The following is a 20,750-nucleotide window of genomic DNA, read 5'->3' as shown; positions in this document are numbered from 1 at the left end:
ATCTTAAGAAAACAATTTATCAACTGAAATAATAATAAAAGAAAATTAGTCTTCAAACATTATTATAGGGAATTCAACTCTCATAGCTAGACAACACGCCAGTTATACGTTGTAATATAAGACGTTAATTAATATTATACAAAACAGAAATGTAATATTTAGCATTAAGTAAGGAAATATATTTAGCTGTATAGACTTAGATATATTTAGCTTGTGTTTTCATATATAATTATTTAGCCAGTTATAGTTAACGGTTAAGGTATCGCTGAGGCATCATAGCGTGACTTACAAGTAAAAAGTTTAGAAAAATACTGGGGTTGTGCTAGAGTCCATTGGGTATAGTTGAATTTGAATGTTAGGCTTGGGATAAAGTCAGACACAACTCATGGGATCAAGCATTGTTATTCCTTTAATCAAGTGACAACAAACGAAATGGAGCGCTGTCAGCAGGATAACGACTCCACACTAGCAAAATTACGTAACATTACACCAGCTCTAGGTGCTTACCTGTGTGGTAGAACACTATGTGTTCTCACCCTTAAGAAGGGGCGAGTGTTATCAATCGTTCTACTCCTAATTGGAAGCCAGTTTAGAAAGTAGACAGACACCCAACAGGCTTTTTGGCCTGGGCCTTCTTGAGAAAGAATGTAACGAAGATTCCCAGGGAGTACGAAATCACATAGAATATTCACATAGTTAGACAAGTCTTGACATTGGGAGGTCACAAGCAGTTAAAAATAACAAACCAGTGTCCGGGATGTCGGCTCACCACTAATGGCCCGGCTGTGGGAAACCAGTTCCGTTCTTGGAGGTCACATGTGTAGACCCAAAAAACCCACTGGCCAATCAAGGCTTGGAATCCCTAGGGTGCGGCACAGTAGGGGAGGCTCCGCCTCCTCTGGAGAGGGGACCATCACCTCAGTATATAAACCAAAACTTAGTCAAAATTAGTATCTCTATCGCAGTAGCGCAGTTGAGTTCGGGGTCAGAAGTCGCCAGTTAGGATCCAGTCCTGTACGAGTTCTGCCCGGTGTCACTCTTCGTGCTGCCATGTCTTTGTTGGGCCTCTTGACCATGGTACTGGGTAAGTCACGCTATCACGCAGCTCTAAAATGTATCTGGTAGTCTCCAGTATTATTCAGCCCTTGTAAGAACAACTTTGGTTCAATATGTAATTGTCATGTAAATGATTTGGTTCAATAAATATATATTCAATACTCAAGCACTTAAGGTTTGCCCATTATTTGCTATCCTGACGTTTAGAGTACACCCCAGCCATGCTTAACCTTGGCCCCAGCCATGCATTTGAATTCTTTAATGTTTATAAATGCATTTAATCTAAATATAGCATATACAAATGAAAAGGCGAGATTCTGAACTTTCATTTTCATATGTAAAATATTTTTTATTTGCCTATGAATAGTAAATGAAAAAGTACAATAATTTGTAAAAGTCATGATCTGTGACAGTCGATCAGTTGCATCTACAAAATTCAGTTCCTTGAAAAATTCTGTATGCATTATTATTATTATAATTTTTTTTTTTTTTAGAAATATCAAAGTTTTACCAATGAAAAGTTCCATTTATGGAGCAACTATGGAACTATGGTCAACTATGTGTTTTCTTTGTAGGAATTACAATTTCCATTTAACAGATTTTTGAAATTATGTCTATTTTAGAAATCACAAACAAAGCAAAGTTACATCAGTCAGAAACCCACTGGCATTACTTAATGTGTACATATGATAAACCATTTTTTAGTAATGTTATTTATACTAAACGAAAGTCCAAGACCTGTATTCATTGTGATAATTGCCAGTCAGCAGTGATCATGACTCAGCTGTTCAAAAGCAACCATTTTGTTGGTTGCTGCATTATCCGACGTGGGAACTCTCAATTCAGTCCAAGTTGTTTATTCAAATTCAAATTGTTTATTGCCAGAACATCTTTATAATGTATAGCAGTGTCAGAAACAAATTCAACATGTACTATAAAAGAAATCCGTTGAATTTTTATTTTTTTTATTTAATTAGAAACACTGTAAATTTTTTTTATTGCCAACTGATTTTGAGGTTTGAAAAAATTGTTTTTATACCGGATTCAAAATCTATGGAACATACAGATTGCAAAAATATATAACACTAGGGTTTTAGCATAGTACATGCAATCTATAAACAATTTAAGAGGTTCACCCTTTGCAATAAGGCAAAAATGCGCCTGCCACACAGGGAAATACCGACTCCACAGACTTTACAGAATCACTTAAGAAGTTTCAAAGTTAGACACTACATTGCTTGATATTTAGTATTATCTTTTGTATGTATACATTCAAGTTATTTTGTTAAAAAGTACACAAGAAATTTGAATTGGTTGTTGTAGTCTCTGACAGTAGTAAACAACATGTCGGAGGTGTTGGTGGTGGTAGGCAAGATGGCTGAGCTGGAGTCTCTAGAGCTGGGGGAAATGGTAGCTGTGACGGAGGCACAAGTGGTTGAAGGCTTTTCACGACTCCGTAATCTCAAGCGGCTTCGCCTTGAGAAGGTATGAAATAGCAGTTTTATTAGCATAGCTAATTTATTATTCAAACCAGCATTGTTTCTTAAACAAAGGAGAGGTATTAATAATATACATAGAGGTTGGTATTCAAAGTGCAAAGCTAAACTATGATGCTTAGCAGCTCACCATTGTATTTTTATTTCTGCACATTTATCTGATCTTATTTATATGCAGTTCAATAAAGAAAGATAAAATAACATCAATCCTCGGTTTTTTTTTGTTACACAACAATTAAATAAACATACTTTAAATTCAATTCTTTTTTTAAATACAAATGATACAGTATTCTTACTATTATCCCCTCTAGCTTGTAGCTATTTCAGGGAAAAAAAATCAAGTACTATTATTAATAATGAATACGTTCCCTATTGTATTACACATACTTATATTCTTAATAATAAATATATAATTTAAATACAAAAATAGCAACAGAAACTAAACTCCAAAATCAATCAACAAATGAATTTATAAAACAATAACAGAGTGACCACCTGATCGGGAAACTGGGAATAAGACGAGAATCTTCCTGAGAACAGGGAGAATTAAAAAAACTAAAAGTAGAAAGAAAGAAAAAAGTAAGTATATAATAATAATAAAGTAATATAATACTGTATATATTTGGAAACTACATATTTCCTATGGTTTTCTACATAATTAGCCTGGCCGCAACGTGATATCCCTTCAAGTTCATGCAAACTACTCTACACAACCCTACCACTATAACTACCCCAAAAACTAATTGCTAATCAAACCCAGCAGGGATCACTTCTGGCTGGTTTATACCTACCAGTTGAACCCACCACTGGGCACAGCAAAAACCGATGTGCCACTTCAATCTAGGCAACCTTATGGATGTCCAGTAGTGGTACATCACTAACCGCAAATGTTGAGATTCTGGGGTTCATGGGCAATTCGATAGGTCTAGTCTACTGTGGAAGATGACTGTTGGAGTTGGTGGGGTTTTGTTCCCTTACCTCAGAGGCTCTTGTAAAACCTCAACAAGGGTGTGCCACCCCCTGCCTACTTTGACTGGAGAGGCTGGTTCAGAGCTGGCCTCCCCTTCTTCCGGGATGACTTTGAGATGTAGTGCCCTAATTTTTCCTCATGGATTTCGATAGGAAGCGGCCCCTACTCCCTAACCTTACCCATCCTGAATATCCTATCACTCCGGAAGCAGCACAAAGGTTCTTACGACTAAGTGCAATTTATAAGCTTCTTGTCCTAAGAGAACAAAAAAAAAATTGCTAATCAAATATCTAAAGGATCTGAATACACCAATCTTCAGTATCCTAGTCTTTCTACATTGATTGAAATAAAATGAAAATAAATCTTTATTCATCATTTGTATACATGTACAAAGAATGGCGTCAACAGATAGAACAACTATTCTATGACAAGAATGTAATCCTTATTGTAAAATTAAATTCATCATTAAAAATTGTTATTGTTTTAAGTAGTAAAGTCTTGGTGACAAAATTCACCTATTGAATATAAAGGTTTACTTACAAAGTATTTTTTAAGATAATTTTTAAATTTGGTAATCCAAATTTTAATTTTTTATTTATTTCTATCTCATGCATGCTCTTAACGACATTTGTTTTGTTTTATTGTATTTGTATTAATCAAATTCAAGGTTGTCTGACAAACATTTCTGCAGCTTAAAAAACCTGGTTTTGCTTTACAAAAATGTTCCTTTAGTGCTTTATTCATTTCTTTAGCTAAATTTATTTTGTCTATATTTTTTCTTATTCTCCCTAATGTGCTTGATTCTATAATTTTTTTCTTGATTCTAATTCAAAATTATTTCAAGAAACTTTTTGATCAGTGCCTCTACATTTTATTATTGGGCAACACACATTAAAATAGTATATAAAAATGTTGAATTTAGAGTCTACTGGTGCAGAATAAACTTCCCCCCCTCCCAGCTGTCTTTGCTCAGCATATTTAAAAATGTTGTAAGTTTTTGTTAGAAAATATTCTTGCTGTTATTGTTAATGGGTTATTATTCATACTCTAACATTCCTCTGCTATTAATTAACAGTTAGCCTATTATTATTGTGTTGAGATTAAAGTATTATTAATCGTTTCTCTACATTTTTAATTTCTTATATTTGTTAGAGCACGAACGGGTCATCAAATACCAAAAATCATGTTATTTGCCTGAATTTGTTTTATTTTTGTATTTTATGAATATTAGGTTTTGTGGATTAACCCTTTGACTAATGGGTTTTTTTTCTCAGTAAGAAAGCCCTAAAAAGTTCGTTAATTTAAGATTTGTAGGTAGATATTTAGGTTAGATTCAAGTTAGTAACAGTACACAAGCCTCCTCAGAAATCTTTAATGGTATGAAATGCACAAAAACAGTTGGACACACAAATCGGAACGTCACAATCGCAGCACATCCATGTCGTATACCGGTGCCGCGGATCTATCTACACACGTGGCATGCTCTCTTAGGCTTGTCCTTCTTATCTGAGGAGGGATGGTGGTGGGATAATGCCGAGCAGTGAGTCTCAGGTGAGCATCTTATTAAAAATTTGTCTCTAAGTCTTTCTCGTGTCATTTTACGTAATCAGTACTTACACAAACACCCACGTTTATTTACTCACGTTAAACACAACAAAACGTTCACAATCAATGTAACCGGTAACATAAAAGTGAGGTTATAACCTTTATTCACTATACAAACAGAAATAGAATCAGTTGATAACTTGGAGCAACTGATTGAATACCGTCACATAGTCTAAATATTGTCAATTGCGTCTGAAAGAAATAAATAAAAGAGCAACTATGATCTAGTGGGAACGACGAAAATTACTTGAAAGTGTTTCTTATTTATTCTACTCGATCGCATTCGTATTCAGGCTAGAGATTATTCATCGCAAAACATGTGAAAACTGTTTACCACCTTAGCGCAGTTCTCGGCATTACCACGGGCGGCACGAAGGGCGCTCCCGAATTCGTTTCAGGGTTACTAGTCAAATGGTTAAAAAAATTGGTTCAAGTAATAAAAATGGATTTCAAAGGTTTCATCCAAAACTAATAAGTTTATTATACTTTACAGGGACAAGACAACTGTGCTACTTATGCCATCCTAGATACCATCTGTCAGGTACAATCCCTGAAGCAGTTGGAGCTCATAAATTTTGATATTGGAAAATACTTCCATAGGCACCTGGCTCGGTGTGAGAACATTGAAACTCTGCTCTTGGTCCCCACTTACTATGAAGTTGAGGTAAGAAAATCATAGTAATAGTGGCATTTAACAAAATATAATTGTCATTATAAACTTTTTGTAATATAAATACGAATTAAACATTTAACACTTCGGAGAGAGCTCTGAAAGGCTAAGAGTTGAAAGCACACCAGCAAGGCCGGCTAAATGGAGCGTAGGAGAAAGTGACACAGAGAATAAGACGAGAATTTCTTTATTTACAAACTATAAGTAAGTTTATAAACAGTGTAACAGAAATATGATTCACTTAAGTATACATAAATATTGCACAAAGAGTATGTTAACCTCTCACAAGCCTCCACCTGATTGGATTGGATTCACGGTTAGTTTTATTGAATCATAAAACAGTAGAACACAGGAAGTAGTATGATACTTGTATAGTTTTGTGCATTGCTGATTTTATGTATTTATTACCAATTTAACAAAGTTATTGTACATCAAACTTAAAAAAACATTGTTTCGTGCCCCAATTTTTTATTTTTTTCCTGCACCTCCCTTCAAAAACTCCTAGGTACAGTTCTGAAACCTAATTTTATTAGCTTTATCAGGTAAAAATATAAAGAATCCACGAGATTTCTCTTAATTAACCTTTCCAAAAGTTCAGTTCATTGGCTTTATTTTACTCTTTACCCAGGAATTCAGGCGAAATTTTTCGCTAGCTGTAACTCGCTAACGAAGCGTTTTCGGACCTATGTTTATATAACATTTTTTCATTATTTTTACTAGTACAATGTGCTGTAGAAGTGGGGGGAGAACTTCATGAATCACCCTGTAATAACATTGATAAATTTTTCTAATATAGTTTGTATAAATAAAAAAACCATGACATTAACATTTAAAATATAATCATTAAATTAAATAGGTTATGTCTAGAAACTAATAGTTCCACAGTCAAAAAATTCTTTCAATGAATAAAATGGATTGACTAAAAGCCAGGAATACAATTTTTGTTTAAATTCATTAAAACTATATTTCGAGATAAGTGGTCTTAAAAAGTTGTATATTTTCAAGCGATAACTGTGTGGACTATTAAATAGTTTTGTTTAGCCTATAAAATTCTATGGATATATTTTCTCTATTTCTGGTGTTATACATATGTCTGTCACTGTATGTCTTCAGAGGTTTCTACAGCTTCTATGTGGTTTGAGTCTAATCTCTTAAAAATGAATGATAATAAAACTGAAAACATACTATTCTCTCTAAGAAGTATTGAAATGCAAGACTCTATATTGAAACCGGTGAAGCTCTTAGGGATAACTTTAGATTCTAAGCTTATCTGGCATGAGCATACAAAATAATGTAATTTCAAAAGTTGTCAAGAGTTTGTTTTTTTACTACGTAAAACTAAAGAGCTGTGTTAGTAATAAGTTACTTAAAAATTGCTTACTTTAGTTTTTTTTTCATTCTCATTTGTTGTATGCTAACATTTTTATGGGGTAATAGTGTAGGTGCAGAAAGAGTTTTCTGTGGCAGAAAAGAGCTATAAGAATTATGTTTTGTCTAGGTTATAGGGGATAGCTGTAAATCATATTTTATTAACAATAATATAATGACTCTTCCATGCATTTTTATTTTTCAAAATTTAATTCATGTACGAGAAAACGTAGAAAGATTTTACAAGTTTTAACAATATACATAATTTATCATCACACACGACATGCTAATGACTTAGTTTTGCCTACAATGAGATTAACCAAATACAGCAAGAGTCATAAAATATTTGCAAATCAAGCTCTTTAACAAGCTTCCCGAAATGTTGAGGGTGTAGATTTACAAACTTTTAAATCAAAAATTTCCAAATGGCTCATCACTCAGGCCTTCTACTCTGTAAACGAGTTTCTGAATTCAGAGGTAGCTATTAATACTTAGCGTTTATCCCATCATATGAAATGTCCATACTTTTGTAGGCCAGTATATTTTACTGTGTTGTTTTTTGTTTTTTAACTGTACATTATTGTAATATGTATTGTTTTTTATGACTGACTTTGTCAATTCTGTAAAGAAAAATGGCAATAAAAAATGATTCTGATTCTGATTCTGATTCTGAGGTTCAGGATGTTTGAGTATGTAGAGTACAATATCAAAATATATATAAGTTAAATATTGTTTGAATTTTATTTGGAATAAAAATTGGTTTACAGTGAGCTAATGGTTTCACAACGTGCAATAATTCTAATGGCTTTCTTTTGTATAGTAAAAATTTCTGATATCCTACTGCAGTTTCCCCATAGAATAGGCCATATCTGAGCACTGATTGAAAGAAAGCAAAATATGCCGTTCTGAGGTAATCAGTGTGCACACAACACACGTGAGACGTCTTAAGAGGTAAACAATCCTGGAGAGCTTAGCTGATAGGTGATCAATGTGGGGTCCCCATGTTAAATGATCATCCACACAAACACCCAACAACTTCACATTATCCAACAATTCAGTATCAGAATAAAATATTGTAATTTGCTTGTCTCAGGCTAAAAATTATATGCTGTGTCTTGTTTTCATTCAACAAAAATCCATTGTAGTTAAACCACAATGATGCTTGATGAATGGATTCCATTGAAATTTGTTTCAATTCATTCAGGTCATTACTACTACTTAAAATGGTTTGTGTCGTCTGCATGTAATATAGTTTTGGAATTGACTGAGAAAGGTAAGTCATTGATAGCTACCAGAAACAAAAGTGGTCCGAGAACAGAGCCTTGAGGAACTCCATACTCAAACCAAGAGCTCTCCTGACCACTTTCCCTCGGCAAATACTTTCTGTCTACGATTACTTAAGTATGATTCAAAAAAACTAACAACATTCTCACTTAAACCATTATATTTTAATTTTATAAGGATGTCATTGTGATTTACACAATCAAACGCCCTGCTCAAGTCACAGAGAGTGGCCTGAGCAAAGTCTTTGTTTTCAAAAGCATTTAGCACAAATTTAACAAGGCTGTCCTATTGCATCAAAGGTGCTTTTTCCTGACCTACAAAGCCAAATTGTGACATACTCAAGAAGCCATTAGTTTCCAAAAAAATGCTAATTTTGATCGTATACCAAAATTTTAAATAATTTTGACAGTATTGGTTATAACAGATACTGGGCGGTAACTATTTGGCTCGTTCTTGGGCCCCTTCTTATAAAATAGGACAAATACGAGCTATTTTAAGTTTATTATTTGGGAAAACTCCCTCAAGTATGTCAGAGTTTTTTATAAGAAAATTTGACATATCATATACATCACAGCTATTGGAGTTACTCAGATGCTTGGCAGCATTTATTATGTCATTTCTGTTGATATGTTTGATTTTTCAATCCGTGATCATTTTCATCCTTTCTTGAAACTTTACTGTGCTCTGGTATGAAATAAATTCTTTGGAAAATAAAAGTCAGTTCAATTGTAGTAGGTCAATATACCATATAGACGAGTAGTATAAGTACTATCAATTGTGACATTGTCATTTTAATGTTGACGTCAAAGATGTTTGCACACAGGTCTTTCTGTTTTCAGTTTGAAGGTACCAACCACCAGCTTGTGTTTCATAGACCCCCTACCCCATTTTTGATTGAAAAGACCAACTTCAGGGTGATGCTGGCTGCTTACAAACTCTCTGATACACTGAAGCATTTCGTGTGGGGGTTCACCACCGAGATCCTGGAGTGGATGAAGAGGTTTGCCAATGCACTTATAGATGTTGCAAATTTGACAGATACCATTGTTACAAGTGACATTATTATGATCGAGGATCCTGTTACAATGGAGACTTCGACAGGGAGGTTGCAGTTTTTGGAAACTGTGGTGGATTCGGAGCTAGTTGAGCTCTTACCCAATACCAAGTTTTCAATTCTTAAAGTTCCATTTAAACACACGTGGCGAGTGACCGTTCCTGGTCCATTTCGATGTAATCACGTCGCACATGTGTTCGCCAGAAGGCCTCCTCGTACAGTGTAAAAAAACTGACAGGATCATTTTCAAGGGAGTTTAACCATCTCACTGCTTGTTAAGCTCCAATAATACTTTCATTATGGATATTCTGCATCACATTTGTTGTTCAGTGTAATATTACACAAAAAGTATGTTATCCTGTCGTTATTTGATTGTACCATTTCATAACTTCAATTGACATATTGTTTGTAATAGATTTTTTAATTGCTGATTAAATTATGGTAGTAGCTATATTCTAAATATCTGCTACCTAAGTTGATTGTATCCTTTGATTGTACCATTTCATAACTTTAATTGACGTTTTGTTTGTAATAAATTTTTTAATTGCTGATTAAATTATGGTAGTAGTTATATTCTAAATATCTGCTACCTAAGTTGATTGTATCCTTTGATTGTACCATTTCATAACTTTAATTGACGTTTTGTTTGTAATACATTTTTTAATTGCTGATTAAATTATGGTAGTAGCTATATTCTAAATATCTGCTTCTTAAGTTATTTGATTGTACCATTTCATAACTTCAATTGACGTTTTGTTTGTAATACATTTTTTAATTGCTGATTAAATTATGGTAGTAGCTATATTCTAAATATCTGCTTCTTAAGTTATTTGATTGTACCATTTCATAACTTCAATTGACGTTTTGTTTTTGTACTAAAGTGACTTAATAAGTTCTTGAAATAGCATATTTTAATCATAAACAAATACCATTGTTACTACCTGGCATAATGTTTGTTTGTAAAACATTACAAATTGTATATCTCCTCAGAAAACACAAATCTTGTTTTAGTATATATTTAGTATTTCTAATTATGTGTATAGTTCTGAGAACACAGTCAGCAATATTCCTCCTGGTCAGCATTTTCCCACAAAATAGTATAGTTTTTATTATTATTATTACATCACTACTACAATAGTTTATTTAACACTTGCTACTTGTCAATGTAACACACTAAAGTCAGATAAATACGAAAGTTTATACTTTGAAAGATATTCAATCATATATAAAAAATGTATAAAAACTGATTTTCAACATGACGCAGTAACACATTTATTTACTAACCCCTAATATCTGCTGAATGCTTCAAAATATCACTTTGTTTCAAAATTGCCATGAACATGAAGTAAAACCAAGTACGCTTTGAAAATAACTGACTTCACAAACAATTCCGAATCAAAAACTCCAGTACACCATAGAGTATTAAATATAGACAATAGACAATATTCTTTATTAACAATATCATTAAGATACGTTACAGTGTCGTTAACAAAATTCTTTAGTCAGTCAGGTTCATCATTCCATGAGAAGAACTCGTCCAGCATGTAGAAAGCCTTGTCTTGTAGCCAACTCTGAAGGGTCTTCTTCTTGGCTCTTGGATTGTGGTCATTCAGATATTCTTTCACATGTTGTGGTAGTTTGTTGAAGAGTTTCAGTCCGGCATATGATGGTTTTTTTCAAATAAGACTGTTCTGTGGACTGGTAGTGAATAATCTTCTGCTTGCCTGGTGTAATGGTTGTGCAGGTGGCTTTGTTTCGGAGGGTCTTTTGTTATGGAGTACAGGATGGTTTCCAGTATGTAAATTGAAGCTACTGTAAGTAGTTTCCAGTCTTTGTAAATGTTTCTGCAGCTCTCTCTAGGTCCTAGTCCTGCCATTATTCTAACTGTTTTTTTTCTGCAAAATAAGAGCTCTGTGAAGATTACCTTCAGAAGAACTTCCCCAAACAGTTATTCCGTAGCTTAGGTGGCTTTCAGATAATGCATGGTATGCAATTCTAGTGGCCTCATGAGTACTGGTTGCCTTTATTCTCTTTAATGCAAACAGTGCTGAGCTAAGCTTTAGGCAAAGACTATTTATGTTATCTTTCCAGTGCATATTATTATCGATTGTAATACCTAAGTGTTTAATTTTTTCAACTGCTTGGAGGCCTGGTAGGTCAGATATGAGTGCCTTTTTACTACCTAGTGACATTTTTTTTGTTTTGTTCTCATTTAAAACAACATAATTTTAACTGTATATTGCTGGGCCATGCTGAAAGCTATATAAGTATCAATTTCTAGTTGTTCAGTATTCCCAATGGCTGAAACCAGCACAGTGTCATCTGTATTCATTATCATGTTACAGTATTCTCTTAGATGTTGAGGAAAGTCATTTACAAATAAGATGAACAAAACTGGTCCGAGGACTGAGCCTTGTGGAACTCCTCTTCTTTTTTTTTTTTCCTTTGGGATATTGGGGTGGATTCATAGATCCTCACACGTCAACCTGAGCTTATTGTGTGCCCCTTTGATGTTAGAGGGGTAAGCCTATCTTCGTGCCCTTAATTAGGCTAAGAAGCTTTTCCCCGATACTAGCATCTGGTTCGTCGCCTGGTTGTTTATCACCGAAAAAGAGCCCTTCTCCTTGCTCCCAGTCTCTCACAGTCCAGTATTATGTGTTTTGCAGTCTCTTCAGACTTATTGCAGAGTCTACACTCCGAGTCCTCATTTCGTAAACCTAGAGTGTTTAGGTGTTTTCCTGAAGTGGCCGTGTCCAGTGATCAAGGCAATCACTTGCTTAACCCGATCCCTGCCCAGCCCCATCAGCCATCTGGTGAATCCGGAGCTAGAATCGGCAAGCAGTCTTTTGCCGAGTGCTTGTCCTTGGTGACTCTGCCACCGCAAGCGGTGTGTCTTCCTGGACCATTTGTTTATACTTTGGTAAGCGGCTGACTTGCTCGTACCACAACTCGGTTCTGGACCGGTGTATGGCATGCTTGCTCCGCTTTTGGCAAGCCTGTCGGCGCATTCGTTGCCACCTATGCCTATGTGGCCCGGTACCCAACCAAGACGCACACAGTTGCGTGATCCAAGCTTGCAGAGAGTGTTAAAGCACTCCCACACAAGCCTGGATGAAATGCTGTTGGAGTCAAGAGCTTTAAGAGCTGCCTGACTGTCTGACATTATACAGATGTTCATTCCCTGGTACCTTCTGGTGAGGCCTAGGTTGGCACAGGCTAGGATACCATAGATTTCGGACTCCTCTTCTTACTGGTAGAGGCTTGGACTGTACTGATCTTGTGATTCTGCAGGTTGTTTCCTTCAATTCAACTATTTGTGTTCGTCCCCTGAGGTAGCTTGCAAACCACTTGAGTGCCGTTTGTTGAATACCTAGATTTTTAAGTTTTGTTAGTATGAGGTCATGCCCAAGGCAATTGAATGCCTTACTAAGGTCAAGGTATAAACTGGTGATTGTGTTACCGATTTCTAAGTTGTTCCTTCCTGTAAGTTCTACCTTATATTCAACAAGGTCAACAATAGCAGTGGTGGTAGATTTTCCAGCAATGAAACCGTGCTGCTTGTCAGTCAATAGTTTGTTGTCTTTTAGATAATCCATTAGTCTGATAAGTACGATTTATTCAATGAGTTTTGAAACTGATGGGAGAAGAGAGATTGGTCTGTAGTTGGTAATTTTTTTGGGGTCACCTTGTGTCAGTTTTGGATATACTTTAGCTATTTTAATTTGGAAGGGAAGATGCCTTTTTCCAATGACATATTTGTGATTTCTACTAGGGGCTCTATTAGTTCTGTTCCACAATATTGAAGGATCTTCGTTGATCCTTCATATGTTTGATCCCATCAGTTCCAGAGGAAGTTGAGCATCTTAAAGATCTCAAAACTCTACTCATCTCATCAGCAGTTGTTGGATGTAGTGTTGTTAGGTTTTCTCTTGGAGCTGATTGGACTAATGAAGTGGTAGATACTGGGTTACTGTTTATGTTATTTGCTTTAAGTATTTCTTCTGCTATGTCTGAGAAGTGTTTATTGAAACAATTAGCTATTTTTTCAGTATCTATAAGCAATCCTGTGTCATGGTGTATTTCTAATTTAGTGGTTTCAGGCTCAGTTTTCCTTTGTCTTTCATTGTTTGTGGTGTTCCATATAGATTTTGATTTATTGTCTGCTTGGTGAACATATCTTGCGTTGGCTTCTTGTCTTGACTGCTTAAGTTTTTGGTCATATGTTTTCTTCAGTGCTGATGCAGTCTGTTTGTCAATTTCACTCCCAGTTAGAAGGTATTTGTCTTGTGCTTTTAAAAATTCTTTTTTAAGAGTTGCAGTTTCCCTGCTGTAGCTGATTAGTTTGCCCTTTTTTCGTTTCTCTTGTGTTTTTATCTAGGGCATGTCCAGTCAAGTGCAAATTGGAGTGAAGTGTCAAAGTGAGAGTAGGCCTCATCCACCCCTGTTGAGTTGATGACAGGGTCCCAATTTTCTTTAGACAGGAGATGTTTTAAGCTCAGAAGATTGTTATGGGTAATAAGTCTTTTCACAGTGTACTATGTATTTCCCCCTGTCTGTTTTGGCACATCCAGTGTGCAAAATTGTCCTGTATGATCTGATAATCCTGTATTAATTACTTCAACTGTTATTCCATCTTGGTCTAGGTTTGTGCATACCATGTCTATTGAGGATACAGATGTTGATGTTATTCTGGTGGGTGAAAGTCTAATCTGTGGATGTTATATTGCTTTAGTAATTCATTTAGTGCTGTCCTTTCTCTTGAAGTCTCGTCTAGATTGTCAATGTTTATGTCTCCCATAATGAGTTTGTCAGCACCTGGAGTAAGTACTTTGTCAAAAGTTTCAGACAATACTTGAAGTAAAGAGTCAAGATTTGAACCTGGTGGTCGGTACACCCCCATCAGGCATATGCACTTTTTATTTGCAACTTTTAATTTAATAGCTGTTACTTCACATGTCACCTCAATGCTGTGTTCTTCTACTCCCAAGCTTACAGTTTTGCACATAGTTTGGTTGTGCTTATATATGGCAACTCCTCCTTTAGTATGATCTTCTCTGCCATATGAGCTGATTAGGGTGTAGTTGGCCAGTCTAGCGTGCTCTATTATACCTTTTTTAAGTCCATGTTCTGTGAGTACTACTAGATCTGGATTTGTAGTGTGTAACAGGTGTTCTAGTCGGTCAATTTTGTTTGCCATTCTACCCATGTTTGGGGGAAGAAAATTAGCTTTCCAGATCTAGTGTTAAGTTGTGATTTACTGTGTTCACATGGTCTAAAAAAGAGTTGGGCTGAATGGGTTGGTTGTCTGGGAGTGTAAGGGGAGCTACTAGAGTTTCCTGTGAAGTAGAGGAGGGATTCAGGGTAATCAGTCCCTTGTAAAAGTTTATATTTTTTATAAAAAAGGCTTCAAGATTTTCATTCTTCTCTTATTCTTGCGTTCATGGGTGGTCCTCTCATTGCTCTCAGGTTTGACAATGTTGACTGATTTAACTGCAATGGTGGAATGTCGGACAAGGGGTTAAGATTGTGAATTTGGGAGTTTTGGAATTCGGTGATTACCATGATTGTGTTAACTGGTTCAAGAATTGTATGGTGTTCTCTTTTAGCTTTACGGACTTGTAGGGAAACACTCAATTTATTGTTTTGCTTGTGTCTGTGAAGTGTCTTGTTTGCACAGGTGAGATGGGGAAGTGAGGATCGGTTACCTTCTTTGTAGTTCACCTTTTCTTGAGTTTCTCTTGTCAGAATTATTGGTGTAGTCTCGTTTTGTTGGTTATGGTCATGTTTAGGACAATATTGAAGCTTTTCAGCCAGCTCTTTAATAATGTCCATCATTTTTATTTGCTGGAATTTTAGTTGAGCAAGCTCCATTAGTAGTGTTGGGGACTTCATGATCGGGGGCTCATCAATGTTTGCAGTTTTGGTCCCTGTGCAGACACTTGGTTTTGCCTCTTGCTGAGAAACAAGATTTCTTTCTGAAGCCTCTTTTTTAAGATGCAGAATAGTGTCATTTAGGATGGATATTTTGGATTCATATTCACGCATGTGTTTTTCCTGCAGTTTGTCATGTTCCTCACAAATATTTTGGATTTCGTGGTTATATTGCTTTTCTTTGGCAAGCTGTGCTTCTGTTTCTGTTGATTTTTTAATGTGGTCTTCTAGCCTTCTGGAGTGATTTTCTAACTCTTCTTCCAGTTCTTCTACCTTTGCTTCAGAACTAGCTAACCTGCATTCTAAAACTGATTTTTTATTATTTAGCAACTGATTATTTTTAAGTAGTTCCTCTAGTTGATTCTGCAGTCTTTGATTTTCTTCTAGTAATGCTTTTCCAGCATCTGCAGCTATAACTAAAGAATTGTTCAGGTCGGGCTCCTCTTGATTCAGTGTATCAATCAAATCTGTAACCTGAATCAGATTACTCTGGCTTGTTCTTACTGCTTTAAAAGAAGGAATGTTCATAGTGTTTGTTTGAGAGGTAGAGAGTGTACAAAATTTCAGTTCTGCTTCTTTTATGGCCCTATTTATTAAATTTGCTATTTCTATAGTTTACAGTTAGCCATGAATTTCCCTGTTTGCGAGGTAAGAGCAAATGTCAAATTCCTTTACTGTTGCTGTTTCACAGTCGCCACCAAAAAAAGTGACATTGTATTTGATACTTTTTGCTCTTACTTCTGTAATCTGAGGTGGCCAGTGAGGGTAACCCCGTACTTTTGCAAAAACAACATCACCCACAGGAAGTACAGTTTCTTCTTCAGTTGACATGGCTGAACCAGAGGGTATTTTTTTTGCAGATTTCCTGGTCGCTTCAGATAGGAAATAAAAAAGTTTATTTCCTATCCTAAGTTTATTTATGTTTGATTCGGTTCTTTGGTTAAAAATATTATTTGTGGTTTTTGCCAGGTCGTAAAAACACCTTTAGTTGGGTTCCCAATATGCAAATGAAGGTTATTACTTTTACAGCAGTCAATTAATAAACTTAGTGGCCAGTGGTTGTTAAAATAGAAATCATTTTCAATGACTTTGGCTGCTTGTCAGTCAAATTATTGAGTGTCTGGCTGATAAAATAAGTTAGTTTTAATAGCTTTGGCTGCTTGTAAAAGAATGGACAGTTTTTTAAGCCTGGTTTGACTGGTTCCTATTGTCAGAATTTATTATGTCATATAACAGAGTCAGTTCTTCAAAGTAGAAGTGTGTCAGAAGGGATGTATAATTTTATTTGATTGTAAGGTTTAATCAAGTACCGTGTCAAGTAGAATAATCTAGACAAGCAGTGAGAGTGAGATGGTTGTACACAGCAGTGTTGACTAGTGTGTGAGGTCAATTGTGGGACTGCAGACTCAGCAGCAGCAGGTTACTGCTCCCAGTCCGAGTTGACACACTAGCAACTGTCACAGGTGGTGATGAGTTGGAAGACTCACAGCACTTGTGAGTGAGTTGGCCAATTCTTGTGACGTCACTTGTTGGTCATTTAGGTTAATTTGAATTATAAATTAGACTTGTCAGTTTTTATTAACAACTCAGACTACTAAGAACTTTTTGATTGAGTTAATATTTTACTTAGTGAATTCTTGAGAAGTTCTTTATAAAAATGATAAAAAGTTATTAATATGCTGCCATTGTAAAGTAGGTCAGCTTTTATTTTTCTTGAGTTTTTGTTGTAAATTTAAGTTCCTTGGTGGAGTTTAATTGGTGAGTAGACTTACGTTTGTTCCAGTTAAGGCTTGTGCACAAGTTAAGTAATGTTTGTTGAGTAATTACCACTTATAACACTACTTTCACTGGAGGTCACTATACTATGACTGTAGCCAGTCAGCCATGTTGATATTACGTGAGGACACACACAGCCTACTAGCAAGTACAGAATTCTGCATGTCTAAGGGATTCTAATGGTTATCATAATTAACAAATTCTCTGTGGCTTAATATTGACAGAATCTGAGAGCCAATAATGATAACTAAATATGGTAGACATTGTGTTAAAACTGCAGTGTCTTCTGAAAATTATCAATCTGTCCTAAACGTCATATAATTAATTAGTTTAACTTGGCAAGAAACAGTACCTCCATGTTGACGCATCAACATGTCTAAACCAGCAATGCTATGCCAACCCAGTGGGCAAAACGGTTATTTTACAGAATTTGTATTTTTTTTAACTTAAATTATTGTTTTATTCCATCAAAAATCATATTAGGCAACCATTAATTGTAAACATTATTGTATTTTTTATTTTGTTATAAACATTATTGTACTTTTTATTTTGTTATAAACATTATTGTACTTTTTATTTTGTTATAAACATTATTGTACTTTTTATTTTGTTATAAACATTATTGTACTTTTTATTTTGTTATAAACATTATTGTACTTTTTATTTTGTTATAAACATTATTGTACTTTTTATTTTGTTATAAACATTATTGTACTTTTTATTTTGTTATAAACATTATTGTACTTTTTATTTTGTTATAAACATTATTGTACTTTTTATTTTGTTATAAACATTATTGTACTTTTTATTTTGTTATAAACATTATTGTACTTTTTATTTTGTTATAAACATTATTGTACTTTTTATTTTGTTATAAACATTATTGTACTTTTTATTTTGTTATAACTTGTATGATTGTATTATACTTTTTTATTTTCACAGTCAGCTGATCATATTTTTTTCATATAACACATTGCAAGTAAAACATATAACAAGTATTTACCTTCATTGTTTATTTACATTCAGTTAGTTGTTAAAAGTAAAACATATAACAAGTATTTACCTTCATTGTTTATTTACATTCAGTTAGTTGTTAAAAGTAAAACTTATAACTAGTATTTACCTACATTGTTAATTTACATTCAGTTAGTTGTTAAAAGTAAAACATATAACAAGTATTTACCTTCATTGTTTATTTACATTCAATTAGTTGTTAAAAGTAAAACTTATAACTAGTATTTACCTACATTGTTAATTTAGATTCAGTTATGTTAAAATATTTACATATAGTTTGAAAATGTTGTAATGTAATGTTTTTGTATTATATTAAATAAATACAAGTTACATTTTTCAGTTGTGTTATGAATTTATTTCGGACCATTTAGAGAAAGTTGTATTTACTATATTTAGAGTAAATAAAATAAAAACATTAAAATGTTTGACAAATATTGTAAAAGATGAAATTTGTCGCAAACACTTATTTGCGATGTAGTACAAAATTTTATTACTGGAGACATGGCCTGGCCTGCATGCCAGTACTACCCTACATGACCAGATGAGATTTTGGTGTTTATTTCAAATAAAAAATGATGATAAATACAATTTAAAAAAGTAAATGACAATTATAATCTTAATTGTCAGTATGTACTTATTTTTAATATGATTTTTATTTACATCAACATGTTCATTAACCCTTTAAGGAGTGCGTGTAAACTCTACATAATGAGTAAGGACGTCGTATGACGTATATTCTTATAGTGGCCCAAAGGAGTACGGACGTCATATGACGTTTAGCCTCTGTATTTTTGTATTATCGTAAATGCATTGCTATAACTGATTGCCTTTAAGTAGATTTGTCTGTAAAGTGGTTCCATCTATCGGCAACATACTTAACTTCCATGTTTGTGCTCGCATTCACTTGTAATCTGATTTTACCACCAGAATGCAGAAGCCACTGACTCAAGGTCACATCACGCGTGCATCACTTTGCTGTTAGAGTATGCCGCCACATTATACTAGCCATTCCTTGTATGCAGCATACTGTGGCCATATTTATTTTGTGAGAGTGACATATTTGTTGAGCAACCATCTAGTTTGTTACTGTTGTCCAAATGGCTGACAATATTGATTGAGTCTGCCGTAGTAAGGAAATAAGACATTTGATTTTGAAAAAGTACTGAAATATTGACTTTTAGAAGACATAGTCCTTTTTATTAAGCTTTCAAATGTAAATAAACATTTTTTAAGATATTTTAAAGATTTTAATTTTTTACTCCTTTTGATAATTTTTTAAATTTTATCCGTTACTCATTTTAGCCTATCAAAATACGACGTCATATGACGTCCATACTCCTTAAAGGGTTAATAATACAGAATTTTAGCTGTATGTGTGCTATTTTAATAGTACAAGGGTGGTCTGAAAAGTTTCCGACCTCAACGTCAAGATGGCAGCACTCGCAAACAAAAGCTACTGAATTTCATTGTTCATCTGTTGACAGTTACTCAACAAAGTTTCAGCCATTTTGGGTGTGCAATTTTTATGTAAGTCGTTTGTGAGTCTTTTATGTGAAAATAAACAGTATTGAGCTGTCAATAAATATTTATTGTGCCAATATGTCTTCGCAAATCAAAGATGAGTTGTATTGTTGTATTGTTGATAAGAGATTTTGGACTGCTGAATTTAAACGTGGCCGTATGAGCTTGGGAGGTATTGAACGTTTGATGAACGATTACAACTCAACAGATGTGTCCCCTTTGGGCCAAAAAACTAAGTTTAAATAAACTTAATGTTTCATTGAACTCTTGCATATATTTAAACTCTCACACGACATAAAGAAGTTTGTCTATAATTTCTACTTCCCTACAGGAAACCGAACATTTAACTTCCAACACAGAGCTTTGCCGGAATTGTTTTTAATTCCACGAACCATGATCCTCTGACCAACATTTAACTGCTCCAAATCAGTGGTGATATACTTTATTTTGGAAAATTAGTAAGTGGTAAATATAAGTTGTAAAAGATACAAGATATAAAAAGCAAGTTTATTCTTCATTGAAATTTAAGCGAGGAATTACTCACTGCGTATACCAATTGCTTGTGTACAGAGACCGGTTTATATATTAATTGCACGTATTGACTTTTTTTAAACTTCACTCAAATAAGTTTTATTTATTTATAATTAAAAATAATAACCTTAGATGATGTTAATATTAAGTACAGAAACATTATAAACACACCTTACATTTTTTTAATAAGGAGATAAATAAAGATTATAATTAAATCAAAGTTAACTGTTGTGTTAAAACATTTATTAAAAAAATCAATAATAAACATAAGTTAACTAGTACGAATGGAGAAACTACAGTAAATAAAGAGGTAAAGGGGAAAATATATTTACGGGAGAAATGTTTAAATAAAAAAGAACTACTGAAGGTTGTATCAGCATGTATGCAGAAGCACCGAATAGTTTAGTCATTCATTAACCCTCCACGATGTAACGATACTGCCACTCTTCGTTGTTACAATAATTATTTCACACA

The 20,750-nt window shown here is 34.2% G+C and overlaps 1 protein-coding gene across 1 annotated transcript; it reads left to right on the top strand.

The window, feature by feature from the left end:
- The first annotated feature begins 1,642 nt into the window (after positions 1-1,642).
- Positions 1,643-9,957, top strand: LOC124368494. Its single transcript, XM_046825740.1, has 3 exons — positions 1,643-2,541; positions 5,621-5,791; positions 9,289-9,957. Exons 1-3 carry the CDS (start codon positions 2,401-2,403, stop codon positions 9,727-9,729), a joined length of 753 nt encoding a protein of 250 aa, XP_046681696.1. The 5' UTR covers positions 1,643-2,400; the 3' UTR covers positions 9,730-9,957.
- The last annotated feature ends 10,793 nt before the right edge of the window (positions 9,958-20,750 follow it).

Source organism: Homalodisca vitripennis, chromosome X, assembly GCF_021130785.1.
Source record: "Homalodisca vitripennis isolate AUS2020 chromosome X, UT_GWSS_2.1, whole genome shotgun sequence".
In the NCBI taxonomy this organism is placed as follows: domain Eukaryota; kingdom Metazoa; phylum Arthropoda; class Insecta; order Hemiptera; family Cicadellidae; genus Homalodisca; species Homalodisca vitripennis.
The sequence above is the reverse complement of the archived record's forward strand: the minus strand, read 5'-3'. Positions and strand labels throughout refer to the sequence as shown.